Source organism: Cupressus sempervirens, chromosome 10 (assembly GCF_028749045.1).
Source record: "Cupressus sempervirens isolate cs-2001-9-10 chromosome 10, ASM2874904v1, whole genome shotgun sequence".
NCBI lineage: Eukaryota > Viridiplantae > Streptophyta > Pinopsida > Cupressales > Cupressaceae > Cupressus > Cupressus sempervirens.
Window position 1 is genome coordinate 633224248 of NC_143127.1, and position 25740 is coordinate 633249987.

The 25740-nt window shown below is 35.1% G+C and overlaps 1 protein-coding gene across 2 annotated transcripts; it reads right to left on the bottom strand.

Annotated features, from left to right (window-relative positions):
* Positions 1-20516: 20516 nt before the first annotated feature.
* On the bottom strand, positions 20517-25119 carry LOC149535430 (transcription factor ICE1-like). 2 transcript variants are annotated; one of them, XM_089806747.1, is made up of 5 exons: positions 24487-25119; positions 24329-24399; positions 22590-22802; positions 21274-21444; positions 20517-21169 (listed from the first exon to the last, which is right to left on the bottom strand). In XM_089806747.1, exons 1-5 carry the CDS (start codon positions 24866-24868, stop codon positions 21089-21091), a joined length of 918 nt encoding a protein of 305 aa, XP_089662873.1. In that variant the 5' UTR covers positions 24869-25119; the 3' UTR covers positions 20517-21088. The 2 variants fall into 2 exon arrangements, with proteins under 2 accessions (XP_089662873.1, XP_089662872.1); XM_089806746.1 differs by having other exon boundaries at positions 24329-25102.
* Positions 25120-25740: the final 621 nt, after the last annotated feature.

The window sequence follows — 25740 nt, forward strand, 5'->3', positions numbered from 1 at the left end:
CTGCATAATGAATCCCATGTGTATGTGTACCCTTGATATAGTGCAAAATGCATTTGGCAGCCTTCCAATGAAGCTCATGAGGTTCTTGCATAAAGCATGAAACCATACCAACCACAAAGGCAATATCAGGGCATGTGTGTGTCAAGTAGATAAGGCTCCCAACTAACTGTTTTTATAATGTCACATCAACAAGTGGAGTTGTGCACTTAGCCTCGTGCTTGACACTTGATAGGAAGGGAGTAGGAGCAGGTTTGCAGTCACTCATGTGAAACCGGGAAAGCAAGTCAAGAGCATACTTGGGCTATGAAAGTGAAATCCCTGCTGAAGACTATATGATCTCAATGCCAAGGAAGTAATGTAGCAAACCCAAGTCTGTCATGGCAAATATGTCCTGTAGAGAGGTCTTGACACTGGCTATGATGGATGCAGTGCTCCCTGCAATGATCAAGTCATTGACATAAAGCACTAAGATCAAGTGAGAGTCATCTTTCTGAAGAATGTAAACATTTGAATTAGAATGACATCTTGTGAAACCTGCTGAGAGGAGAAATGAATCCATTTTGGCATACCAAGCCCGAGGAGCCTGCTTTAGACCATAAATAGACTTTTTAAATCTGCAAACCATAGTAGAATCCTAGACAAACCCCTTTGGCTACTCCATATAAATTTCCTCATGAAGGTCAGCATTTAAAAATGCGCTCTTAACATCCATCTGCTATACAACCCATCCTTGAGCTACAACAATTGTGAGTGTCAGGCGAATGGAGTTCATCTTGGCAACTGGTGCAAAAGTCTCGGTATAGTCAATACCTGGAACTTGCAAGAAACCTTTGGCAACTAGTCTAGCCTTATGTTTATCAATACTTCCATCTGCTACAAATTTGATTTGATAGATCCACTTGCATCGAACCACTTTTCTTCCCTTAGGAAGGGATACTAAGTCCCACGTGTCACTTTTCATCAATGAATTGTATTCTTCCTCCATAACTGTATCCCATTTTGGAATCCCTGATGCTTCCCTAAAAGATTGTAGATTTAAAGCAATGGCTATGTATGCATGTGGAAATGACTTGTGTTGTGACCTTGTTCTTCGAGTATCTGAAGGATTTCCCACCAATGAACCTGCTACATCAAGGGTCTGTTGTGCCCAACAAGGTTTAGTGGAAGAAGATGAAGGATAGTCCTCAACTATTTGTTGACCCTGCGAAGGTGGTGTCCTACGAGTCAAGGTTGGAGGAATTTCATGTTCCAAGTCACTTTCATCACTATGATCACTATCCACATAGGAGGAAGAAGGAGGAGTTGAAGAAGCCAAACTTGGATATGTCTCTTCAAAATGTACACTCCTCTCATAGAAGATTTCGTGAGTCTCTAGATCCATTAATTTATATGCCTTGAGATGATCAGGATATCCAAAAAATATGCATGGTTTGCTTTGTGGTTCTAATGCCTTTCGCTTTTGTGGAGGTATCCTAGCCCATGCTGGACAACCAAAAACTTTGAAGTGCTTAACACTTGGTTTCCTTCCACACCATGCCTCAAAAGGTGTTATTCCATCTAAGGCCTTATGCAAACTTTGGTTTTGAATGTAGTTGGCACAACACATGGCTTTAGCCCAAAACACTTGATCAAGAGACTTGTGTTGAAGCATGCAAGTAGTCATTTCCTTAAGGGTTCTATTTTTTCTTTCAGCTACACCATTCTGCTGTGGCGTGTATGCAACTGAATGTTGAAGATCTATCACCTCATGTGTGCAATAGTCTATTAGTCTAGAGTTGATATATTCTCTGCCATTGTCTATCCTTAGTATCTTGATGGCTTTCCCAGATTTCTTCTCAACTTGAGCTTTGAATGTGATAAAGTTGTTAAAGACTTCACTCTTATGACCAAGGAAAAAGACCCAAGTGTACCTTGAAAAGTCATCAATAAATGTGAGAACATAGTGGGTCTTACCAAAAGAAGGTACTGGAAAGGGGCCAGCTACATCACTATGCACCAATTCTAGAACAACAGTTGCCTTCCAAGACTTCCCCTTGTCATATAATTTCTCTTCGGGATGTTTACCTGCTTCACAACCTGGACATACTCCCTCTGAAAACTTGACTTGAGGTAGACCAATGACCATTTCCTTGTTGCTTAATTGCTAAAGGTAGCGATAATTAAGGTGTCCAAATCTTTCATGCCATAGTTTACTTTGAGTGTTTGAATGAGTCAACAAGGCAAGAGACGTGGACTTAGCCACAAAATGTGAGAAAGAATAAAGTCTAGTCTCATGGTTTGCATTTCCAATCGTCACCATTGAATCATATTTTAGATTTTTCACCACTACTGTGTTGGGGAGGAACTCTACTTTGTTGCCACATCCATAGTGAGTGATTTGATAGATGGAGAGAAGGTTGGTGCTAAGGCTAGAACATGAAGTATATCTTTGAAGATGCCATTCTCTAACTCAAAATTCCCTTTACCTTCTACTTCAATTTGAGTATCATTTCCCACATAGATGTAAGGTACATTTGAAGTTTTTAAAGAGGAAAAATTCTCCCTTGAAGCACCCATGTGATGAGATGCTCCAAAATCTAGAAACCATTCCTCTGCATTATTAGCACTTGCAACTAAAGTTTGGCCCTTGCCCTTTGAAGTGGATGAAGAACTCTTGTCTTTGTATGTATTAGGAACATCAATTTTGTGTTTCCTCATAATGTTTACCAATTCATCAATTTGCTTATCTTTGCACTCATGTTCTTCATGTCCATTCTTCTTACACTAGGAACAAGTTTTCTTCTCCTTCTTGTTGGAATTGTTCCCCTTTTGATTGTTCTTGGAAGAAGACTTTCCTTGTTGTGAAGAAGAATGTTGATTGGAAGAAGATTGATTTGTGGAAGATTGTTGTTTTGAGGAGGACTGTTGTGTGTCATCTTTTCGCTTAGCCTTCCATTGCTTCTACTTCTTGTTTGAGTTTTATCCACTTGAATTACCTTCATTTGCTACCAAGGCTTTAGTTTTGGAAGACTTGAGAATTCCCATACCTACTAGATTGTCATGTTCAAGGATCAACATTTATGAGAATTTCTCGAATGAAGGCTTAACATAGGCACTACCCATTGTTAATTTGTGTGTATTAAAGCTAGAAACAAAAGGAGCATATTCAGGTGGAAGATGTGTCATGATGTGTTTGATCATCTTTCCATCTTTAATGGGTTCACCACAATCCTTCAACTGTGCCCTATACATTTCTACTTGGGTAAGATAGTCTTTAATTGTGTCAAATTTTCTAGGATCCAACTTGAGAAGTTTATCCTCTATTGTATAAGCCATGTCTTCAGCGACTATCCCATACAAAGCTTCTAGTTTATCCCAAACATCTATTGGATCTGTAAGCTTCCTAATGTGAAATTTGACAGGATCAGAGATATTTTTCAACAAGATTCCTAAGGCAATCTCTTGTTTAGATTCCCAGTCTTCTTTATGAGCTTCATCAACATCAGCAGGAGGTTTCTTGGCTGCACCAGTGACATAACGCCATAAATCTTTTTCTACCAATGGCTCTCTAATGTTTTCTTTCCAAGTAGAATAATTATGTGGAGTTAACTTTGAAAAAGAACCCATAATGCAAGAACACAAGATAAAGGAGACACAGTACATAGTACTCACCCCCCCCCCCCAAAAAAAAAGAAGATTTTGGCACTTTATATATAGTGCGTTTATAATGGGCCACTTGTCAAAATGGACAAAGTGGGCTTTTTGATTTTTTTTATTACAACCTCTGTATAGAGTTCAAATTTGGACTATTACAATGTAGCTCAAAATTACATCAATTGTGAAGTATCACAATGCAAAACAAGGCCTATCTCTAAAAGTGATAGTTTTGTCCAAATAAGATTACAATCTGATTGTAGATCTGAAAACTAGACAAAAAAATATACACTTTAAAAAAAAACAAAACTTGAAATGGAGTCCAGATGAGCTTGTACGATGCCTTAGAAGTTGCAAATCTCAGGATTAGATAGGTACAGTCACAAAAAACTTTGATTTTTGACCAATCTAAGCATCAAAACTAGAAACAAATTGCACCACTAAAAAATTCAAAAATTTTTACCGAAAATTAAAAAAAATTGCACCTGATTTGGAGTCTGTATGACCAAGTTATGGCTATTTGAAATCGAGCTCCAAAATCAAAACTGCAAATGAAGAGGGGTCTAGAGAGGAAAACATTGTGTTAAATTTGACATCCAAACGACGATCTCAAAATTTTAAAAATGCCTTGTAATGACGATCAGACAGCTATCAATTTTAGGCTATCTAATTGATGATGTCAGCTTCTGCCTGGGCCTTTGATGATGTCACCTTGTACGGTCGATGACGTGTGGATTTCTACAAACGTGTACGCCTGATCTGATGTGTATTTTTGATAGGGCAATGATGTGTCTTCTGCAGAGGAAGCTGAGTTGGCTACTTATGTGTTCTGTAGGCGAACAAGAAATAGGCATGCATATACTACGTGGCGTCGAATGTGTGATGTGTGTTCGAAATAAGTGGATGTTGCAGACTAATTTGTGATCGCCGCATGGAAGGATGAGCGGAGGGCATTGTCGTTACCGTGTGGATAGAGTTCTTTTCATGATGCGTGTCGCTTCACTAGGTTCCTAGAATGAAATTTTTTTGTTGTTGGCTATTTAGAAAATGACCGTTGGAGTTCCTATTTTTCGTTAGCCTCTTTGGGACTTTTAGTCCCACATTCCCTAGGTGCAAGTTTTGTGTTCTATTTAAAGAAAAAGCACAATAACAATCATACCAAACGAGCCGCCGGAGTATTGGTGACCGCTTGCTGCGGGGTTTGTTCGACCGTCGATTGGTCTGTTCATGCCAAAACTTGAGAAGATTATTTGCCAGAATGTAATTGATTGCCAGTTTAAATGAACAATCACTAGATTTGTTGAATGAGGTTGCCTACGGATTAGAATATTCTTTCCCAAGAAACGAATATACCCTGTGTAGGGCCAGGAGCTAACAGCCCGGTTCCTGTGCTAAAATTTTCTCTACATCCTAAATAATTTTGAAAAATATTTTGACAAATGCAAAAAAATAGAATTAATATATCCGAACATGAATTAATCAGATCGAAAAAGACCATACCTAGATTTGCAAATTACGCCTTTGGGTTCCGATTTGCAAAAAATTTTTGCCTCCCAATTGACTATGGCCTAAAATAGGAAAATTTATAGTCAATCTTCACCGAATCTTTGCTCTAGACGCAATGGCGAGGTTCGCTTCAACTCTAGACGCTCCCAATTGCAGTTGATGCTCCGGATCTGAATCGAGTCTCTTAAAGAGATGAAGAAACAAGGTCTCTAATGGCTATGTGACGAGTATCTCCCTCTGTTCTGATACCATGTAAGAATTTGCCTTAGGGCAGAATTTACCCAAGACCAAAGAACTCAAAACACAAGCACAAATTAGACCAGAGTATGATCAGAATAACTATATAGTATTCAATTCTATGTACAAGTACACTAGGAGTGCCTCAATATAAAGGCCTCTAAGATGCATCTAGAATGCCTCAGAATCAGCATCATGATAAGTCCAACAACTAGGCATATGTCCACTAGATATGGGTTATCCTCCATTATGTACGAAAGTAAGTGCGATGATGAGAGGATAAGCCTACAAAGGTGAAACACACACATCAGTGTTGTAGACAGCATGTGCTAAATTAGAAGTGCAAAAAACTATGTTGTCTACATGACAACTCAGTGAATGATGCAAACTCCTGTGGTGTAGACACCATGTGCATAATTAGAGTTGCGTACTTCTCTATTGCCTACATGACAACTCTAGAAGATGCGCAAACTCCTAAGTGTCTCATAAAGAGAAATAATAAAATAATGCAAAATAATAAAATCATGCACTAACCTAAGTAAACTTAAGTAAAGTGTAAATAGTAAATACCTATTTACACCAACAAATATAAATAGCATGCACACATGTAGACATGCAGATCCAGTTACATCTATATCAAATCAAATATAAATATAACATGCATGTGTATGTATAAAGTGTCTATCTAATATATGAATGTCTCTCTAGATGAAAGTCTAGAAAAAATCATCTAGATAAAAAAAACTATAGATCATCAGGTGCAGGACTATTATTGCCATGCCTCCTCACAATGCGGTCTGAAGACTGACTATCAAGGTGCTCACTAGGATGTGCTGACCCCTATATACAAATTCAAGAGAAAGTGATATCAATACATACATACATTTAATCAAGAGAAAGTGATATTGAAATACATGTACACATAATCAAAACATAAATAAACATTACCTGTCCACTACTAACATCATCCAATGAGTCTCGATGACGTACACGATCTGGCATCAAAGCTGGAGTAAAAAGAGGCATGTCCCCCTACATTGTACATGTGCACGTGCAACACATCAAATTAAAATTTCTCTATGATTACAAATCTACATGCATGATATACATACATGTGCACGCAAGCACATGTGTAAATTAAATTAGTTTCAAATGATTGAAATTTTAACATGAACAAAAAAAAAATTACTCGTGTAAATGGTGGCATCTAATAATACTCAGACTGCCTAGCATCGATCGTGTCCACTAATGTATCTAGATTTCATTGCCTCATATCAAGGTCCATCTCTACATCTACGTGAGCCCCATGACTGGTGACTGGCACATGTCCTAATAATGATGAGCAAAGTGGACTATGTAGATGAGATGGCATAGAAGTAGAATCTGTCAACAAATCCATCCATCCTCTAGTCGACAAGCTCAAATCAACATCATTAAGGCCCACATCTGAACTCTGAGCCTGCCCTATAACATTGGTTGAAGGGTCTATGGTATGTATATGTCTCTCTGGAGAAAAAGAGTGGTCAGTAGGTGGATCATCATGTGCACTACCACCATGACCACTACCTGATCGATGAGAGGAATATTGCTGAGGATGTGTCCTAGTACTACCATGGACACGATCTTGAACATCTGATATGGGTATGCCAAGATGCTATGATACAAATCTATATGTATCTAATAGATCCTCAACCAGACCAATCATAGTATCTCGTGCCAACACTCTAGTGAGACCCTTTAAGCTAGCCACTGAAGGGATGTCTGTTGCACTGTACAAGTCTCCTGAAGATGAAGCATAGGATATGATCTGGAACATGGACGAGACATCAAATACTGACCAACCTCATCACTCAAAATAGATTTGATAGCTTCTGCAATCTCTCCAACTCCCTGAATGACCCCACGTAACTAAGTGCTACGCATGGCCTCATCAGCCGATGGACCTAACATAGGGGAAATAGCAGGCGCCCTCTCTCCAACAATCAATCTATGTGCTAGTGGGGGATGACCTGGCTGCCTATCAACCAATCTACCACGCCCTTGTCCTAAATGTTCTTGTAAATCTATTTAGTTTACCGCCCTGTGTAAGCGAACCTCTGCATAGAGCTATCGGGCAAAATAGAGTGGAATTTGGTCGTTATTTGGATAACGACCATGGGCAGCAAGGAAGCATGGGTATATCAATGCAGCCATCTATGGATCTATACACTTAAGGGGAGAATACCCCTTCACATACTTTTGTGAAAGATAATGAGGGAAATATTCCCTCTTCAGGACATCTTTGGGCACCAAGCCCTGCACCTACTGGAGTGAAAGACTAGAGGAGACCTCTCATCTCTTATTGTCAAGGACAGTCTGTATAGTCTATATAGAATATGGGGCAACACCATGAATCTCATCTCGAATAAATGTCAGGCTACGTAAGATACTTTGGCATGTACCACTATAGACACTAGAGCATGTGCCATTAGTCAAGGATTCTTGAAGTCTATGAATCTCCTAGTTAGTGCGATCATAGAGCTCATGAGGTGGGATAGGTAGCTGATCATGGGGGACATGATGCTGCTCTGGGGAGATAGAAGGATGTTGATCATCCATGTGCCAGTGTATGTAGGTGCGTGTAAACTTGAAAATTAAAATTAAAATGTACGACATTTAATAAACTTGAAATTTATATTAACATACATGTACAATTTGACAAAATTAAAAAACAATCTAAATTGTTTTAATAAAATTAAACATGTGTACATGTGTACATATATATAGAAGTCCTAAAACATAAATGAACATGTACCTTAAAAAAATAAAATTTTAAAACACACATGTTGTTATATATAATGTTTGTAACTCAAGGACCTTTTAAGAACTATGTGTGCAAGTTATATTTCTATCTAAGTTAGATTGAATGTTCAAAGGTTTTAGACATACGTGTGCACATAAACTTGTCAAGTGTAATTTAGGTCCACAAAGTAAATATGCATATATATGTATATATAGCTATATGCATATACACATGATATGTATATTTGCACATATCATGTGTGTGTGTGTATATGTGCATATATGTATATTTGCACATATATTATGTGTGTGTGTGTGTGTGCATATGCACATATACACACACACACATGATATGTGCAAATATACATATCATGTGTGTGTGTGTGTATATATATATATATAATATACTAGGATAAAGTTTAGGTTTAGGGTTTTGCGTTGAGGTTATGGTGTGGTTGTTTAAATCTTGGTTAGCAAATTAGAGTTAAAAGTTGGAATAAAAATATAGTTAGGTTTGGGGATGGCTAGTGTAAGTGTTACTACTAATATTAAGCTTTAGGGTCAAGGTCAGGTTTAACATCATGATTAAGGTTTGGGTTAGGTTTTGTATTAGTGATATAGTTAGGTTTAGAATTATTCTTAGGTTAGAGAAATACTTTTCTTAGGATTATTGTTAGCGTAACTTTGGTTATGATTAAGATTGTAGTTAAGGTCAAGGTTTATGGTTAAGGCTATAATAAAGGTCAGTGTTAGGATTCATATAATGCACCATGTAGGGTTAGAGTTATGGCTTTGATTAGGGATAGGGTTACAATTAGTGTTTATATTATCTCTTAGTTAGGGAGAGAATTAGAATTTGGTTGGGTTGAGGTTTAGATATAGTATGAAAATATTATTTGAGGTTAAGGTTAGGGTTTACATCATGGTTGGTCACGAATAGGGTTTGGGTTAAAATGACATACCTAAGTTTTATGTTTGGGTTATGGCTAGGGTCAACGTTAGGCTTTATGATTGAGGTTTTACACCATGGTAAGGGTTTGGATTAGTGATATATAGTTAATTTTAGCATCATTTAGGTTAGAGAAATAATTAGATTGGGGTTTTAAAAAATTAGGGTTAGCATTTTAGTTATGATTAAAATTGGAGTAAAGCTTATAGTTGAAGTTAAAAGTAGTGTTAGAGATTTTTTTAAAGGTCATGGTTATGGCTAGTTTTAGAGTTTAGATTAGGTAAAATAGTTAGAGTGTACTTAAATAAACTTTATTAAAGGATAATATTATATATATAGATAATATGGATGAAAAAATATCTTTAAAATCTAAATAGAGAAGGATTTAGAACAATACAAAGATATAAAAGGTTAAGACTACAACAAGAATACTAGTTGAAGGAGGAGGGAATCATGTTGCCCAACTTGCCTCATTTATCAACAAGATAAAAAATAACATCAAGATCAAGTGAGAATAATAATAAGAGGAGATTATCATATCACTCACTTACTTCATACACCATGGAGTCTAGAGTGACATTATGGGCCTAAGAAATAACTATAATTGGAGGAGGTGGTTGTATCATCTACTTGCTTTGTGCATTAAGAGATACACAATGACATTAGAGGCCTAAGCAAGAACAATAATTGAAGGAGGAGAGTTTGGTCATCTACTTTCTCTATACATCATGGGATCCAGAGCGATATAGTAGGCCTTGGAAAGAACAATAATAGAAAGAAGAGGGGATCCTAGATCATCTACTTACTCCATGCATCATTGGACTCATAGTGAGATCAAAGGTCTAAGCAAGAACTATAAGAAGAGAAAAGTGGCAGGTATTCATCCACCTATCTCACATATGAGTAGAGTGACATAAAAGACTTGAGCAAGGATGGTACTAGGAGGCAAGACCCAATCATTTACTTGTCCCACTATAAGATCTAACATGACATAAGATTTAAAATTCCAACACAAACACAAGTTGCATACAAAGTTGAAAGTCAACAATAAATAAGCACAATTAAGTAAAATCAATAATAGACTACATATTCAAATAAGATATGATACATCAATAATCAATAAAAAAATCAACCAACATGTTGAATACAATAGTTAAAAAATTGTTAGAAGATTTTGACTATCTTATCGAATACATCAATTTTTACCTTGAGTGAAAAATAGACCAAACAAGAGATAAATTGAATCACATTCTACATAAAGAATACTACAAGAGCCTTCAACTAGGCTAACATAAGTATGCATATATACATATTTATAATAGATCAATGGGTTGAATACATTGAAATCAAAATTTATCAAAGAAGATCGTCTAGATAGGACCTCTAGACACTTGTTTCACTCAACACAATAAGAATGAGAATATTGCCAGACTACATTTCCACCCTACCACAAAGAAACTTTATGCTTTCCCAAAATCTTTCATGATGTAAAAGATCATCCAATCTAGTGTGAAGAAGACTAACAAGATAATATGACAAGACTAATGAAATTGGTGTAAAGTGGTATATATACTCTCAAACATTAATGTAATGATATCATTTCATAAATTTGAACTCCCTCTCAATCAATAAGTATCCAAAGAGGCAAGCACGTCATTGGTTCATCTAATAAGACATACAAAATGCACAAGATACATATTAAAGAAATAAAAGAAAGAAATATTAATATATTATCTATTATTTCATAGAATTTTATTTCATATCAAATAGATTAAAAATATAGTGGTGATGACTGAATCAAGAGGACATCTTAATGCAATCATACTTATTAATGAAGCCAAGATTCATAGTACATCCAATGTTTATCATGAAAATGTCTATATCTATCTATAAATATTTGATAAGTTGAGAAAAGATCAAACATCATGGTAATAAGCTCAAAACTCTCAATCTAACACATCTAAAATTCACAATGTATATGGGTTTACTTATGGTTAAGGTTAGCATAAGGGTTAGGATAAATATTATGGTAAGGGTCTAGAGTTGAGGTTAGGATTTGTTTCATACTTAATGTTAACATTAGATTTTTGGTTGAAGATATAGTTATATATAGGGTAATCCTTAGGTTAGAGATATAGTTATAGTTACCTAGGTTAGGTTTAGGTTTTAGAATATGGTTAAAATTAATGTTACGATTAGGAAAATAATTTAGTGTTATGGTTGGAATTATGGTGAGTGATAGCATTAGGATATATACATATATATGCATACACACACATGTGATATGTGCAAATATACATATCATATATATATATATATATGCATTTATATACACATGATACATGTGTATACACACACACACACATATATAAAGTGCATACATAAAAAATAATAAAATATACAAAGAAACATATATTTAAATACTAAAAACACATAAATTTTAACTGAAACAACATAAGAAGGGAAAAAACAAGTATTTCGTACCTTTTTTGGACGGTTGATGGGATGAATGCTAGTCAGTCTTCTTGTTTCGATCAAAATAATGATTGGACAAAAGCTTGGGCCCCCTTTTATCTCACGCGGCTTAGCGTTTGGCGTGTTCTATGCGTCATTTTTCTTAGTTTTGATCGAAACTAAGAAACCCGAGCACAGTTTCTTAACCGCCCGTGGGTTTCTTAGTTTCGATCGAAACTTCTTGCTTAGTTTCAATCAAAACTAACACTATTTTTGTTTCAATCGAAACTAAGGCTATAATTTGTTTCGATAGAAACTTTTTATTTTTGTTTCTATTGAAACTCTTCCGATGATTTTTCTCGTGCAACTTTTTTCGAGGGATTTCTTCCTCCAAAAAAGTGTGGTTCACCCAAGGACATATGTTGTTATGCAATGTGTGGAAAGGGGTCATAAGTGTTGTGGTTTCACAATGGATGCCACATTTCTCTTTGAAATGGGGACCCCCTAGTAAATTTTTGTCTCCCATACCCCTAGTCTAGGCCTAGGGTCATTTTGGAACTCCCTATGGAGTTTGGGTCTAGCTTTTGTCTCTAATTAAGAAGCCCCCTAGTGTTAGAACTGGGAAAATTTGGGAGCCAAAGAGCATTTTTTGTACAAAAAGTGCACTAGCACACTTAGTGCACATGCACACCTATCCTAGTTGTGCAAGTGTGCACTGTTTTTCCTTTGGAGATGAGCATATGGGCACATGCACATGCACACACCTCCAAAGGGTGTGCACATCAGGCCTGGGCCTATATAAGCCTTGGACCCCCTCCCCTTACATTACCTTGTCTCATGCACTCTTTTGCTCCCCCACCTCTACACCTCCAAAGGTGTGCCTAAACCCCACACAAGATGCAAACACATAAGTGTTAGAACACAAAGGTGCGCACATGTGTACCTATTCAAGTTGCATATTTTCACACCTTTGTCCATTCGTTAAAAACTTAAAAATCCTAAAAAGGAAACCTAAAACAAAAACACCTAAGAAAGGTGCATACATGCACACCTATCGAAGGTGCGCATGTGTGCACCTTTTTGTTTTGCAACCTAAGATAACTAACTTAAGCCTAAGGAAAGGTACACATGTGCGCACCTCCCCAAGGTGCACACATGTACACCTTTCTTGAAAACAATTTAATGCAAACATAAGGGTGTGCATATGTGCACCCCACTAAGGTGCACATGTGTACACCCTATTTCCAAACATTGAAGGACTTAAAGTTCCCCCCTTGCACTTGCATCACATTTATGCAATTCCACACATGCACATGTGCACACCTCTCCAAGGTGCACAAGTGTGCAACTATGCTAGAATGGTTATAGAGGAACCATTTGAGTGCACCTAGCACAGCTGTCAAGGTGCGCTAGGTGCACTATTTTGCATATCAAGGGTAAAATGGCGATTAACTTATTTTTTCACTATTTTGGAGCATTTGGGCTAGGTTTTTTATCAGTTAGGGTTTGTTTTGGGTTAGATTTTTAGATCTTTGGAATAATGTCTATTCTTTTGTGTAGATAAAATGGTGTCATCATCATCCTTAATGGCAGAAAATATTTCTCTTAAGCCTATTGTCTTCAAATACCAAGGTACACCAAAGAAATCTTGCTTTCAGGATGAACATGCATAAATCAGAGACACTGAGCTCAAACATATTGACTAGAATGCATTCCTCACCATTTACAACAAGCTTAAGTGTAATGCCCCGCCAAGTGATCCAAAAGAACTAATCTAAAGTTTTGCTAAGTTTGCCAAACATTTTTTTTTTTAAATAACATATAACAACAATCATAAAGTAGCGGAAGCAATAACATACAATCATACATAATCAAACATAACATATTAAATTCCTTAAGGATCCCAAGATGTTGAGTCACATTTAATTTTAATTAATACTAAGTCAAATAAATAACAGATCCACATAAAAGAATACTAGTCCAGTCTTTTGAAATAATATACATTTGTTTTGATTAAGTAAAAGCAGGTTTTAAAGGACCAAAACCTTTATACAAAAAGTATAGCTAGAGATAGAAATAATATACATTTGTTCTGAATGCCACTTGGTAATAAATTTAGAATGCACAATCATCCACTATACATGTCACAGGGTATGAAAGGCTGAAAGAATATACATTTATAAAATAGATTATATTATCCCTTTCAGATCCATGAAACAATATACAATACAATAAGTAAAATCATCCATCAAATAGATCTATAACCATCCATCATAATACACAAAGAAAAAATGAAAAGAAATGCAGAACAAGGAACTCTAGCCACAACATCAATGAACAAATCTCAATGGTAAAAGTAAAAAGCACTACCACCAGACTTTTCATGGTAACCCCAAAAGGTCCACTCCCACCGTGCTGAGGAGATAGTGTCAAGTCCCAAATAGGATATCAATCCCAAAATCAAAAGTAATATCTAAGTCAAGGAAGACACTAAAAGTAATCTAACTCAAATGTTCCAAAATAAATTGACATCTAGACCCAGAGGTGAACAAAGACACATAGAAAATTTATACTGCTAGTGCGCAAGTGTCATTGCACGAACCAACTCTGGGGTTACTCGGCTAGTCTTTTAATCCTCTAGCCCCCTAGTGACTCTATGAAATACTAGTATACTTTCATACTAATAAGGCATACTAACGATGCAAGGTCACAACCAAGCATCCTCTCTACTCCCATCCTAGTCTATACTAGCACTTGAGGCATGGGCAAGGAAAAAAAAGACTCTTATTAGGTTCATTTTACTCTCATTTAGTGTAGTGTTTTCACTTATTAACAACTTACAATGGGTTACCCTAACAACCACTTTGGGCCTCGACCTCCATTGCAAGCCACTTCCCAACTTAACATACAGATTACCTACCCTAGGCTCATAAAAGTACAAATCAAAGAATCATAATTTTCACCTCAGTCCTATACAAGTGACTGGAAAACATCAAATGATAATTCATAATAACACCTCAGTTCTTTACAAACAACTGAAAAAAATCCCAAAAATAACTAATCGATGACTCAAAGGTTAAGTCAAGTATGTCATAACACTCATCTCGTTATCACACAAGAACACTAAAAGAAATAATGAACAACATAACCAAATTCATCATAGAGCATACCAGACACATTACCATGGTTGAGTTTAAAAGATCAAGATCAAATCATCATAATGTCACAAACAAAGAACTCCCAAGCCTCTAGTCAACCCTCTAGTCAACCCAAACCCAAAACATAAGACAACATACAGTTAACAGTGTAAGTTTCATAGTTTGGTTTGATTTTGAAAACACATAGTTTGAGTTAATAGTAAAGTTTGAATTTTCGTTCAATGTAGGTTTTCAAATATATGAATGTACAATTTATCCTTACAATTTAACCCATTCTTGGTTTTGAACAATATGCACAATTTATCCTTAATTTTTGAAGTTACAAATATCCCCATTAAATATCACAAGATGACTTAAAAATGACTATCTACTAAATTATTCAAATAATAAATATCGATCATTGAATAAAATACTCATGATTCTTTTAATAATTAAGTTATTATATAATAATAAAGTAAATATATTTTAACATTATTGATTGATACTCGTCAATAATAATCTAAATTACTAAATTAATAATTAATAATTAAAATTCTTTAATAATTAAAATTTATTAATCATTGGTTAATTTAATAAATATTAATAAAAACTATTAATAAAATTTATTAATAAATAATAATTAAAAATTTAAATAAAATTAAATTTAATAACATTTACAAAAAAAACATTTAAAAAAATTGCATATACCAAGAAGTGGTTTAGGCTCATCGATTGACCTTTATATGCTGTTGCAGGCTATCTACTATTGCATGCAAATATATTAAATGTTGTAGCTACAAGCAAAAGTATAGTTTGCACCTGGAGACAGTGACAAGGCCCCATGGGGGGATAAAATGGAGAGGTGGGGGATTGGTGGCCTCGCCTCCTCTAGACTCATTTTTATTTATATTTTTTAAAATTTTGTTTTATATACATTGTTTTAAATATAAAAACGTTATAAAAAACAAGCCCCCCCAATATATATATATATATATATATATATATATAAACATAGTGAATTTAGTCTAATCAAAAAACCCAAATCAACCGGTCAAATTTTCAATTTAAAATTGATTTCTTTTTAAAACTAACTCTGATCTATTAACAATTATTCAATTCATGGAACGAGGGTTTCCTAGCTTTCAAACCTCATATACAGAAGAATACAAATGAGTGACAATAATTCATAATGAGAGATTGAAAGATTTATCACAGATGAAATTTGAAACAAACGATTCAACAAGCAAGATGAAGATAGGAAATTCGAAGAAACGAAATTCATTGGGTGAATAAAACATGAGGCTCTACCTTGTTTTGATGCTAATTCACAATCACCAGAAGATTGTGAGAGAAATCTCTTCTCTCAAAACCTTCTCTCTGAAAATTCCCTTCTCCAAGATTCCTGATCCCTGCGAAAAGAACTCTCAATCTCTGATATGGAGTTCTTCCCTAAAATCGAGGCATTGATTGTGCGATCACACGAGAGAAATCGTTGATCACAATCTTTTAACTCTTTATTAACTTTTTGGATAATCATGCACACTTTATGCAATTTAAAATATCTTTAATAAATTAATCTCTCTTTCCACTCTTTATTTAATTTCCGAAGCATTTTTGATAAAATATTTATTAACTTAAGTAATACTAATATTTAGCACTTATTTAAAAATGATCTCCTAAATATTTTATTATAAATTAAATAAATATTATTACGCTCTCAAACTAGACTATAATTTTTTCTTTAAATTTAATTCTTTAAATTTAATTAATTTTCAAGTAATTAAATATAATTAAATTTCAAAATAATCTTAATAATTTTTTAATAAATTAAATTATTAATTAATCTTTTAATTTGACTTAATTCATAGAAAAATCACCATAGACCTACAAGACGAAATACGAAAACTCATCATAAAATACCGGATACAAGATCAAACTCAAGGGTTATAATCATGAATTGATGTCATACGACACATTCAGAAGGGTAATCATCTCAGATACTTGTGCTAATTTTTTTTATAGGAAAATTGGTTTAAAGGTTAGGATTTGGACTCAAGAATTTATCTCCCCTCTCTTACCATTGAGATATTGTGATAAGATATGCTCATCCTGACGATTCAGGGACATCGATACCTGGTACTTACAATCTGCATGAAATCTATGCATGTACAAATACATATATTCTAAACTAAACAAAAAATGATAGGAAGTGGTACATCATCTAGATCCTGACTAGCAGGTGACTACGAACCCCTTCCTTAACCACATCAGAAACGTCATACACAAAGAAAACATACATGCACACCATACACATGTAGTATGCGGTAAGTATCCATAGAAAACACGTATAAATAATCCATCTAACTAACATCATCAAATAACTGAAACCACTGTAAATAATCATCATCAAAGTATAATCATGCATACATAAAATAACAAGTACCAAAGTAATCTCATCATAGAATCAACTGATTATGAAAACAATATCCAATAATTTGGAAAATAATGCTATTAATCATCAATCATAAAGTTCAACAATAAAATCAGAAAAGTTAACTAGAGGTAGGCACAACATAAAGAAAGATCTACATTGGTATCAACTATAATCAGGTTGAAGTTGGTAAATGCAACATCACATCCAACTTCTGTACAATCCTCTAAGTTGATTATGACCTTGGCATAACATTATGTGCCTAAAGAAAAGGTTGTCAAGAGTGTTACGGGGGAGATAGTCCTGGACCTCAGACCGAGGAATATTGAGAAGGTGTTTTGTCTCACAAGGGCCGATCAATATGTAAAGATGACCTATGACTGGGCAAAAGATGGTATAGGGAGAACGAAAAGGAAGCCAAAGAAATAATTCAATCTTCCTTCCTAATAGATAGAACACCAGTGGGTCGTAGAGTCTAGAAAGTAGATATGACACAAGGGTACATGAAGGATGATATTGGCTATGCAATTGTACATTTCAGTAGAGCCATGGGACTCCCTCCAATGGGATACATTAACGTTTGGATGGTGCACTTCATAGAGACCATTAGGACAACAAAAATCACCTAAACCCTTCCTTTTCCTTTTCCTTTTCTTCCTTTTCCATTGAAAAAGATCACAACAGAGACATGGATAAGAAGGGGAAGATCACTTTATAACACAATCAATCAAAATGTAATGACTTTTAGTTTCCCTAGCATTCTCCCAACTCAGCAAAACGATGAAGTTACCCTGAACAATGCTAAGAAGATCGTCATCATGCCTAGGAACAACACTGAACCCTCTTGCCTGCACTTTGCCGTGTAAATATGAAATGAAGTTTCACTTCTTCTTTTTTCTTTATATCTCGACAATGTTGAAATTTCGACGATAAACTTAAGTGTCATCAAAATTTTGACTAAAAAATTAAAGATTGTCGAAATTTCGACTAAAAATTTAAGGATCGTTGAAATTTTGACGTTATCGAGATCATATTTTTTTAAACAAGTGAATTTGACAAGCCAAATTGTCCAATCGTGGAAAATTTAGGTCATACAACACAAATGTACTAGTGTTACTTATGAGTTAGTCGTTATAGAGCCCCTTTATACATCAATTGGTACGTAGGAGTATTTAAAATACTTGTACATAGAGATTTAATTTGAATTTCACATACTATGTTTTACAAACCCTTTACTATACATATTTAGTTTTTATTATTACATGTAGAAATCATGATTGATTTAATGATGTTGAACTAAACAATGTGTTATTGGTTTGATAAAAAGATGCTAAGAAAAAGCATTTTATGATTTGACATTTAAATATAAATGCTTGAAGATTAAACTTTTCTTAATACTATTTGTCAAAAGATTTATATATTATTATAATTATTATTTTAAAAATTAAAAATTATTATAATTATTATTTAACAATGTGAAGATTTTAATATTATTTCAGAATTCTACATTTACACAAAACTCACATCTCTCTCTTGATCGTATCAGGTTTAAATTTTATGTTTTTACAAACTTGAATAGAACCATTAATTAACGAGAATAATAGTGTGGAGGAGAATTGCCTCCACACTGGTATTTTATCTTTTCCAGATTGGTATTTGTTCTTTCAACAGTTAAGACCCCATGTTTTTATTAAATACTTGATAATTAATAATACTATTTTCTGATATCTTTCTGCAAATAAAAAATTACAGCATTAATTTGATAAAAATGAAAGCAACTGGTAGAGAAAAAAGATATGCATGTCCCCAAAACAAGACAAACACAATCAAGGGTAGCATTTAGTAAGATGGCGTGTACATACAGAAATCCTGTCAATTTTTCCCTTTCTCTGATCTCATGATCAATACAGCTCAATAAGCACTGGCTATTGTTATCAATTATGCTCGCTAGTAGAGACATGGAACACAGTAATACCATTTACAAATAGGATTCACGGGAGTGGCACTGAAATGGTCACAAAACTCATCATTAGGTATTTGTACCACTAAATTTTGTATTTGGATGGAAGTGACATTCAAGTTAAACATAGCTATACAAGTTGGTTATAAGAGGGACCTTCTCCTCATTCAATATATTCAAACTTAGAAGCGAGAAGCTGGACCTCTTGGTTATATGAGGAACCTCCTCTTCATTCAATACATTTTAACTTAGAACTTGTATAAACTAGCACTTGCACCCGATGGAGCAAGGGATACGCATAGTCGAAAAAGTTACAAGTCTATAAGATGATGCACACATATATTTGTTTTTGATAGACATTTAATTAATATAAAAGAAAACAAATCATTCAAATAAATAAATTAAACGTTGTTAATTTGAAATAGTTAAATTTAATTGTTCTTCAATTCATAATATTCATCATAAAACTTTAAAAGAAATGTAGAAGAGGGAAAAAAAAAAAAGATACTTTAATTGCAAGAACAAACGGATTTCAAGAAGTAGAAGTTTAAATTGGTAGTACAAATGCTTTTCAAAAAAACACAATCTGCATCACAGAGGGGGCATTTTCTCACCATACCTGTACCACAACAACTTTGCTCATTAGGGAAAGAGGATATTGAAATGCATAAATGTATCCAATAAAAAAATGTGACAAATAATCTTCCTTTTCCTTGATAATTGTATATGGACTGTTTTTCATTCTTAAATATCAATCAAAGGAGATTGGTTGTCCTCTATGAAGGTTTTCTAGTGATTTAACTCTTGAACCAATATCAATTGTTGTTTTTTGAAGTGCAAATCCTTGGGATTTTTGTATGGTGAGTGTCGATGACATGGATAATAGTATTTTTCTAAGATTACCTAGGGATATATGTATTATATAGGTTAATGCTTTTGGTGATCTTGATTCCAAGGTGGCTCGTTGGAATTCTCAAATCAAACAACCATATATAGAGGCAGTTCTAGTGGTTTACAACTAGGTGTGTACACAATATCTACCATCTCCCCAATTGATCGATGGTGGTGACTCATTTGGTAACACGGGGGGGGGCGAGAGGATTGCTATTGCTTATCACAATAATATCCATAGAATTTGATGTCATCCAATTAGACAAGTTAATTGAGACAAACTAGACAGATGTAAGGCTAGACATAGATGGTTGGTGCTTTTGCCTAACAAAGTAACTTAAAACTTTCAAATTCATGTCTCTAACTACAACAGTAATGCAGTCACCAGTATGGTTGCAAATTGTTCTCTACTGAGAGATACAAAAATAGCAACAACTAGCTGATCGAAAATTAAACTAGAAAATTAAAAAACAAAGAATCATAACAGCAGCTACATTTGCTTCTTATTCTCAACTTGAAAAAGGTTACAGCTGACAATCCCAAAATTAAAAATTTTATTCCAGCACTTGAAGACCATATTAAGTTGTTCTTAGTGTGTACATTCATAAGCCTGTAAGCATCTCTAGCATTTTTTAGGGCCATAAGATGAAGGTTGTAAGACGGACTTTCTTCTTATTCAATCTATTCAATGTAGAAGCTAAAAGCTATACAAGTTGGTTATAAGAAGGACCTTGTCCTCATTCAATATATTCAATTTAGAAGCTAGAAGCTGTACCTGTTGGTTATAAGAGGAACCTTCTCTTCATTCAATACATTCTAACTTAGAACTTGTATAAATTACATAATCAATTCAAGTCAATATAAAAGCGGCAAAGATGTTACTTTGAAGATTTGAACACAAATCTCCAATGTAAGAACCTTGTAGGAAGACCATTGAATACGGCCCCATTGGCTCTAGCATTGATTGCAAGTATTCATCACTATATATTCGAATTCCCTATTTTAAGAAATTGCTGTCACTAAAAGCTATTGAATGGGTTTGGTTTGAAAGATGGCAAGCTCTTGTAGAGTGGGAATTGACTGATTTGCCCTGTATTGTGATGGGTTTGTCATAATGTAGTTTGATAGCTTGATATACGTTGCAGAAGTGCTTTGATGTCCTCAGGTGCAATGTCTTGGCCCATAGTTTGCTGCCACAAAATGCAAAGTAACAAGTAGAATGTTGGTTATTTGGTATTTATAAGGGCACTGATCATAAGACAGAAGAATGTAGTCAATGTAATTATTAAAGTACCTCTGCTTGTAAACAATCAAGTTTGAAGCCATTTAAGCAGCTTATGGCAGCTTGCTTGACATCAAGACCAAGTTCATCTAGAGCCCTGATTGTGGATAGAAGCAAACCTTGCCTTCTCGAACAGGACATGTGAATGTTCACCTCCTTGTCTTTTGTTGTCCACACTTCCACCTGCAGATACATTACATGTATCATTAACCCTTGTGCAACTGTTTCCTAAAGGAACCCTTGACCAATAGAAGAAAAACACCGAGAATCAGTCAATCTTGTGAACAACGAATCTTGAAAACAAATGAATTAGTAGCATCCTATGATGAAATCATGCACAGTAGTTGGTTATTTTGACAACTCTATTACACATTTTCCTTTTTGATGATGAACTATTGAGTGGGATTGCAAACGTTGGGCAAAAAAGCATACATAGCTTAAACCAGAAGGTGTGTGAGTTTATTTCCTTGACATTTCGGATCAAACTATGTGATCCATCATCACGAAGAAGAGAGCAAAATAATAGAATATCATAAATAGATTGTAGCAGAATGGGCTAGATAAAATGGGAGAGGGTGAGAGGGTACGAGAACCAAGATGATAGGAAGAGGGTTATTCGTATGCTCTCATCTTCTCTTTTTAATCCAGCCTGATCTGCTAACAATCCATCTGATCCATTCTCTTGCCTTGCTCTGTTCTTCCTGATAATAGATCATGTACTTTGATCTGAAACGTTGAAGAAATAAACTAATGCAATTATTATTAGAAACTATGCACAATAACATTAGAATTGGAAAATTACATGTCATAAGTATTGAGCCTATTATTAAAGATAAAAAATTGTGATCTTATTGACATCTGTTCTCAGCTTCTATATGGTCTGATGAAGGGACTGAAGTGCTATAGCATTCAAGATAAGAAAGGATCTTCTCTCACTCTGAGATGACATGGAATCGACCTTGAATGATAGGAGAGAAGCCCTCTCTTTATTAGGTGCTTCATCACTGCCACCAATACATTGTATAATAACTCTAATTAAGTGCATATATTTCTCCATATGAAATTCCCAATTCCAATGGAGTAACTGAAGTACAGATTTATAATGCTTGGCAGAGCAAGAAGTTCATTCACAGCTGTATACCATTCAGCATCTTCATGGTAGATACACTTTTTCTTTGGTTAGTTTTGCTGTCATCTAGTAATTTTGCATGATTTTAAGTTCTGATTAGACTCATCATACATGATTTGTTTAACAAATTTTCTACCCACTTTTGCTCTCATGTGGACATCAATGAAACAATTATCTAGGAGGTACAATAATAGGTTACCTGTGCTTCTTGCCTATCTGCGTTAGGCGTTGGGATATTGTAATCTCCCTCATCTCGACAAAGAGAGAGAGGACTTGAGAAGCGAAAATCTGAGGAACCAACTAACCAAGGGGTCTTCGAAGATTTCATGAGCTCACTATGCACATCATTGATACTCTGCAGAAGCTTCTTCGTGTACACAACAGCATCTCTCAAAATTGAGACCCTGTCCACCTGCATAAGCAAAAGTACCCAGCATAAAAAGGTAAATGCCAGCTGCCACAATTCAAATCTTAATTGGAAAAGTAAACACATTTGAATTATAAAACAATCTTATCTGACATCCAAATACCTTTTCAGATTATCAAACCTAAATGCACAGTATGATATAAATTACTTATCTGCTTACTAAGTACTTTACAGCCACCCACAACTAATCTACTAATCTAGCCACTTTAGTTGTCTTCAATCATTCGCATTATTCATGTGCTTACTATTTTACCTGTCCACCATTAATAATGCAGCTAGCTCCTTGTTACAGTATACTACTATACTACACATTTATGATGTATTTTCTTATAAATTAATCATCGAGGACCTTTATTCAGCAGAGCACAAATTTGGGTTTCTCTTCCTCTGGTTTCTCCTCTTTGCTTGATTTTCCAACTTGGTATCAGAACTATTTAGTGTTTTTAACTTAAGGCCCACTTGCGAACAAAAACCATTCTAGTCCACAATTTTTTGGTTTAAATTATGTATCTGATACCTAATTGATGTAAATTATCAAATTCAAAATCATAATCTTTATCCCAACAAACGAATTCCATGAACATGATAGGGGTAAGAGAGAAACTATTAGAGGGAAAGGACCTGTTTCTCTGGTCAGGCTCCCTGAAGCGGATCTATGGGAGTTCAGATTAGTCAACCAAGGGAATCTCGTAGAATACACACTAAATCTATCCATCATTAATAACTTATTCCATAATTTGAAAAGGACCGGTTATCCCCTCTACTATGAGAAAATTTGACACTGTTCAAAACTGTGAAGACTCTATACGTGAAACATCTGTGTAAAGTTAAGAAAGGCTGCAAGATCATTTATGGCAACACAAACTTCGTATGTTTAGCCAGAAATCTTGTAGGATATTGGAATCAAATTCTTCATGAGAAAATTTTGCTTATTAAACTTTCGAATCCCAACCAGATGAGTCCTGGTTACAATTGTTATATTTTATTTTGAAGAGGGCCTCACAAACGGGAATAACACTCTTCCCCAAACTGATACTTCAGCATGGAGCACTTAAAGAACCTGCCAAGAGTACGACAGAAAGAAAATATATTACTTTCCTGATGAAGTTCACGAACAGACAGGATTCACTTTCATTCCAGGATGAATCATGCAGTGTAATTCAAAAAATTTATGTGAAAAATCTCATATTTCACATAGAACTCTCATACTCAATCGAATATAGGAAGCACGCATTGTGAAAGTCTAATAGTATTATTCAGAATTCACTTTGGTAAAGTGCCCATCTAACAGAAATGAATCTAAGGATGGTGTTCTGCTTTTCAAAGATTTCAAGATACTGAATGTTTTCTTTTCTGTGGACTAAGTTAAAAAGAGAAAACCATAGAAATTGGTCAAGCCCCAACCTGGAACAGCATAACCAAGAGGTAGAACAAATTAGAACAGCCATGGATGAACTTGTGCAACAGAAAAAATTGTATCTTTTTTTATTAACGTAGTGAAAAACACCCACCTTGGAGATATTAGGCACCATTGAGCGAAGCATGTAAAGGCGATCATTGAGCTTCTTCCTTCTCCTCCTCTCTGCCATGAGATTCTTAGCAGGCAAGCCGTTAGCAGTTTTCTTCAATTTGTTATCAGGAACATGTAAATCATTACAATTACTCTCACCTCCAACACCAACTTTACCAAACTCAATTGGCATTCTATCATTCCAACCCTCCGCACACTTCTTTTCATTGAATTGATCCAATTCACACTTGACTCCATCCATTTCAAGCCATTTGGACACAGTGAATTCAACATTATTAGCTTCAACCGTTGATGCAGAGCATCTGGCATCATTCATATTAGTTCTCATGGAGCTTATTTGGGATGGTGGGTAGTCTAGAGGAGATCCCAAAAGATCATCGAGACTCTCCTCAATGCCAGGAAATGCTTGATTCGCATCAAGGGAACCACCATAACTGTAATTCAACTGAGATTGGTGTTCTTGAAGTACTGTGGCTTTAAACAAAGAGAAGTTCTCATCAAAGGAATCAATCCAAGCCATTCCAAATTACAATTTTGGAGAAAACTTTCCTGTGTGATATTTGCAACTGTGGCTGCTCTTTTCTACACAAACTTTTGCTTACAACATGATTACTTACTCAAATTCCGGTATGTACAAGCTGATTACTTAGTCAAATTCGGGTATCTAGATACAGACCCAATGTAAACATGTATAAGGTCACATCCCAAGTTCTCTTCTGGATCACCACAGTCCTTTATAGTGTCATTCCTTGTCGTTTTAGATACGTATTTTGATCTTCGATAAACTTCAGTTAGTCCCACGTCGACGGGAACAGCAATGATACGTATTACCCGTCATAATAAATATAGAGGAATGAATCACAACACGAACCAATTGAGTTCTATGGTAGGGAACCAACTGTCCGGCACCCTACCTGCCTATCTTTCTAAAGGGTGATCTGCCAGTCTGGCTGATATGACTGCCTACAATTCGATAAAGCGGCCCGACTCACCCGGGCTGGTAGGTGGTTAGTTCAAGAAAGGGCCTTACTGAGGTAGGGAAGGAAAGGAAGGAGGGTAGGGAAAGGAAGGACGACAGCTTTGGTTCCGGGCCTAAACAGGCCATCTCTAAGGTTATCGCCCTAATGTTTCCTTGTTCAGTTGGTTATCGTCCTAACTCTCCCCGACCATCACGTCAAATTGACTGTTCAGGAGAATAACGAACAAGAAGTTAGATCGCCACCAATACAAATGCATAACCCTAACCTTAAGTTCGATGGATGTATAAAGAATATTAAACTTTATCATTTTTTAAAATTGTATTTTTAGGATTGGTAATTGTTTTAGTGGATTTTATTTTATTTTATAAATTATATATATAGAGAAACTACTTGGTCTCTTGCCATATTAGAG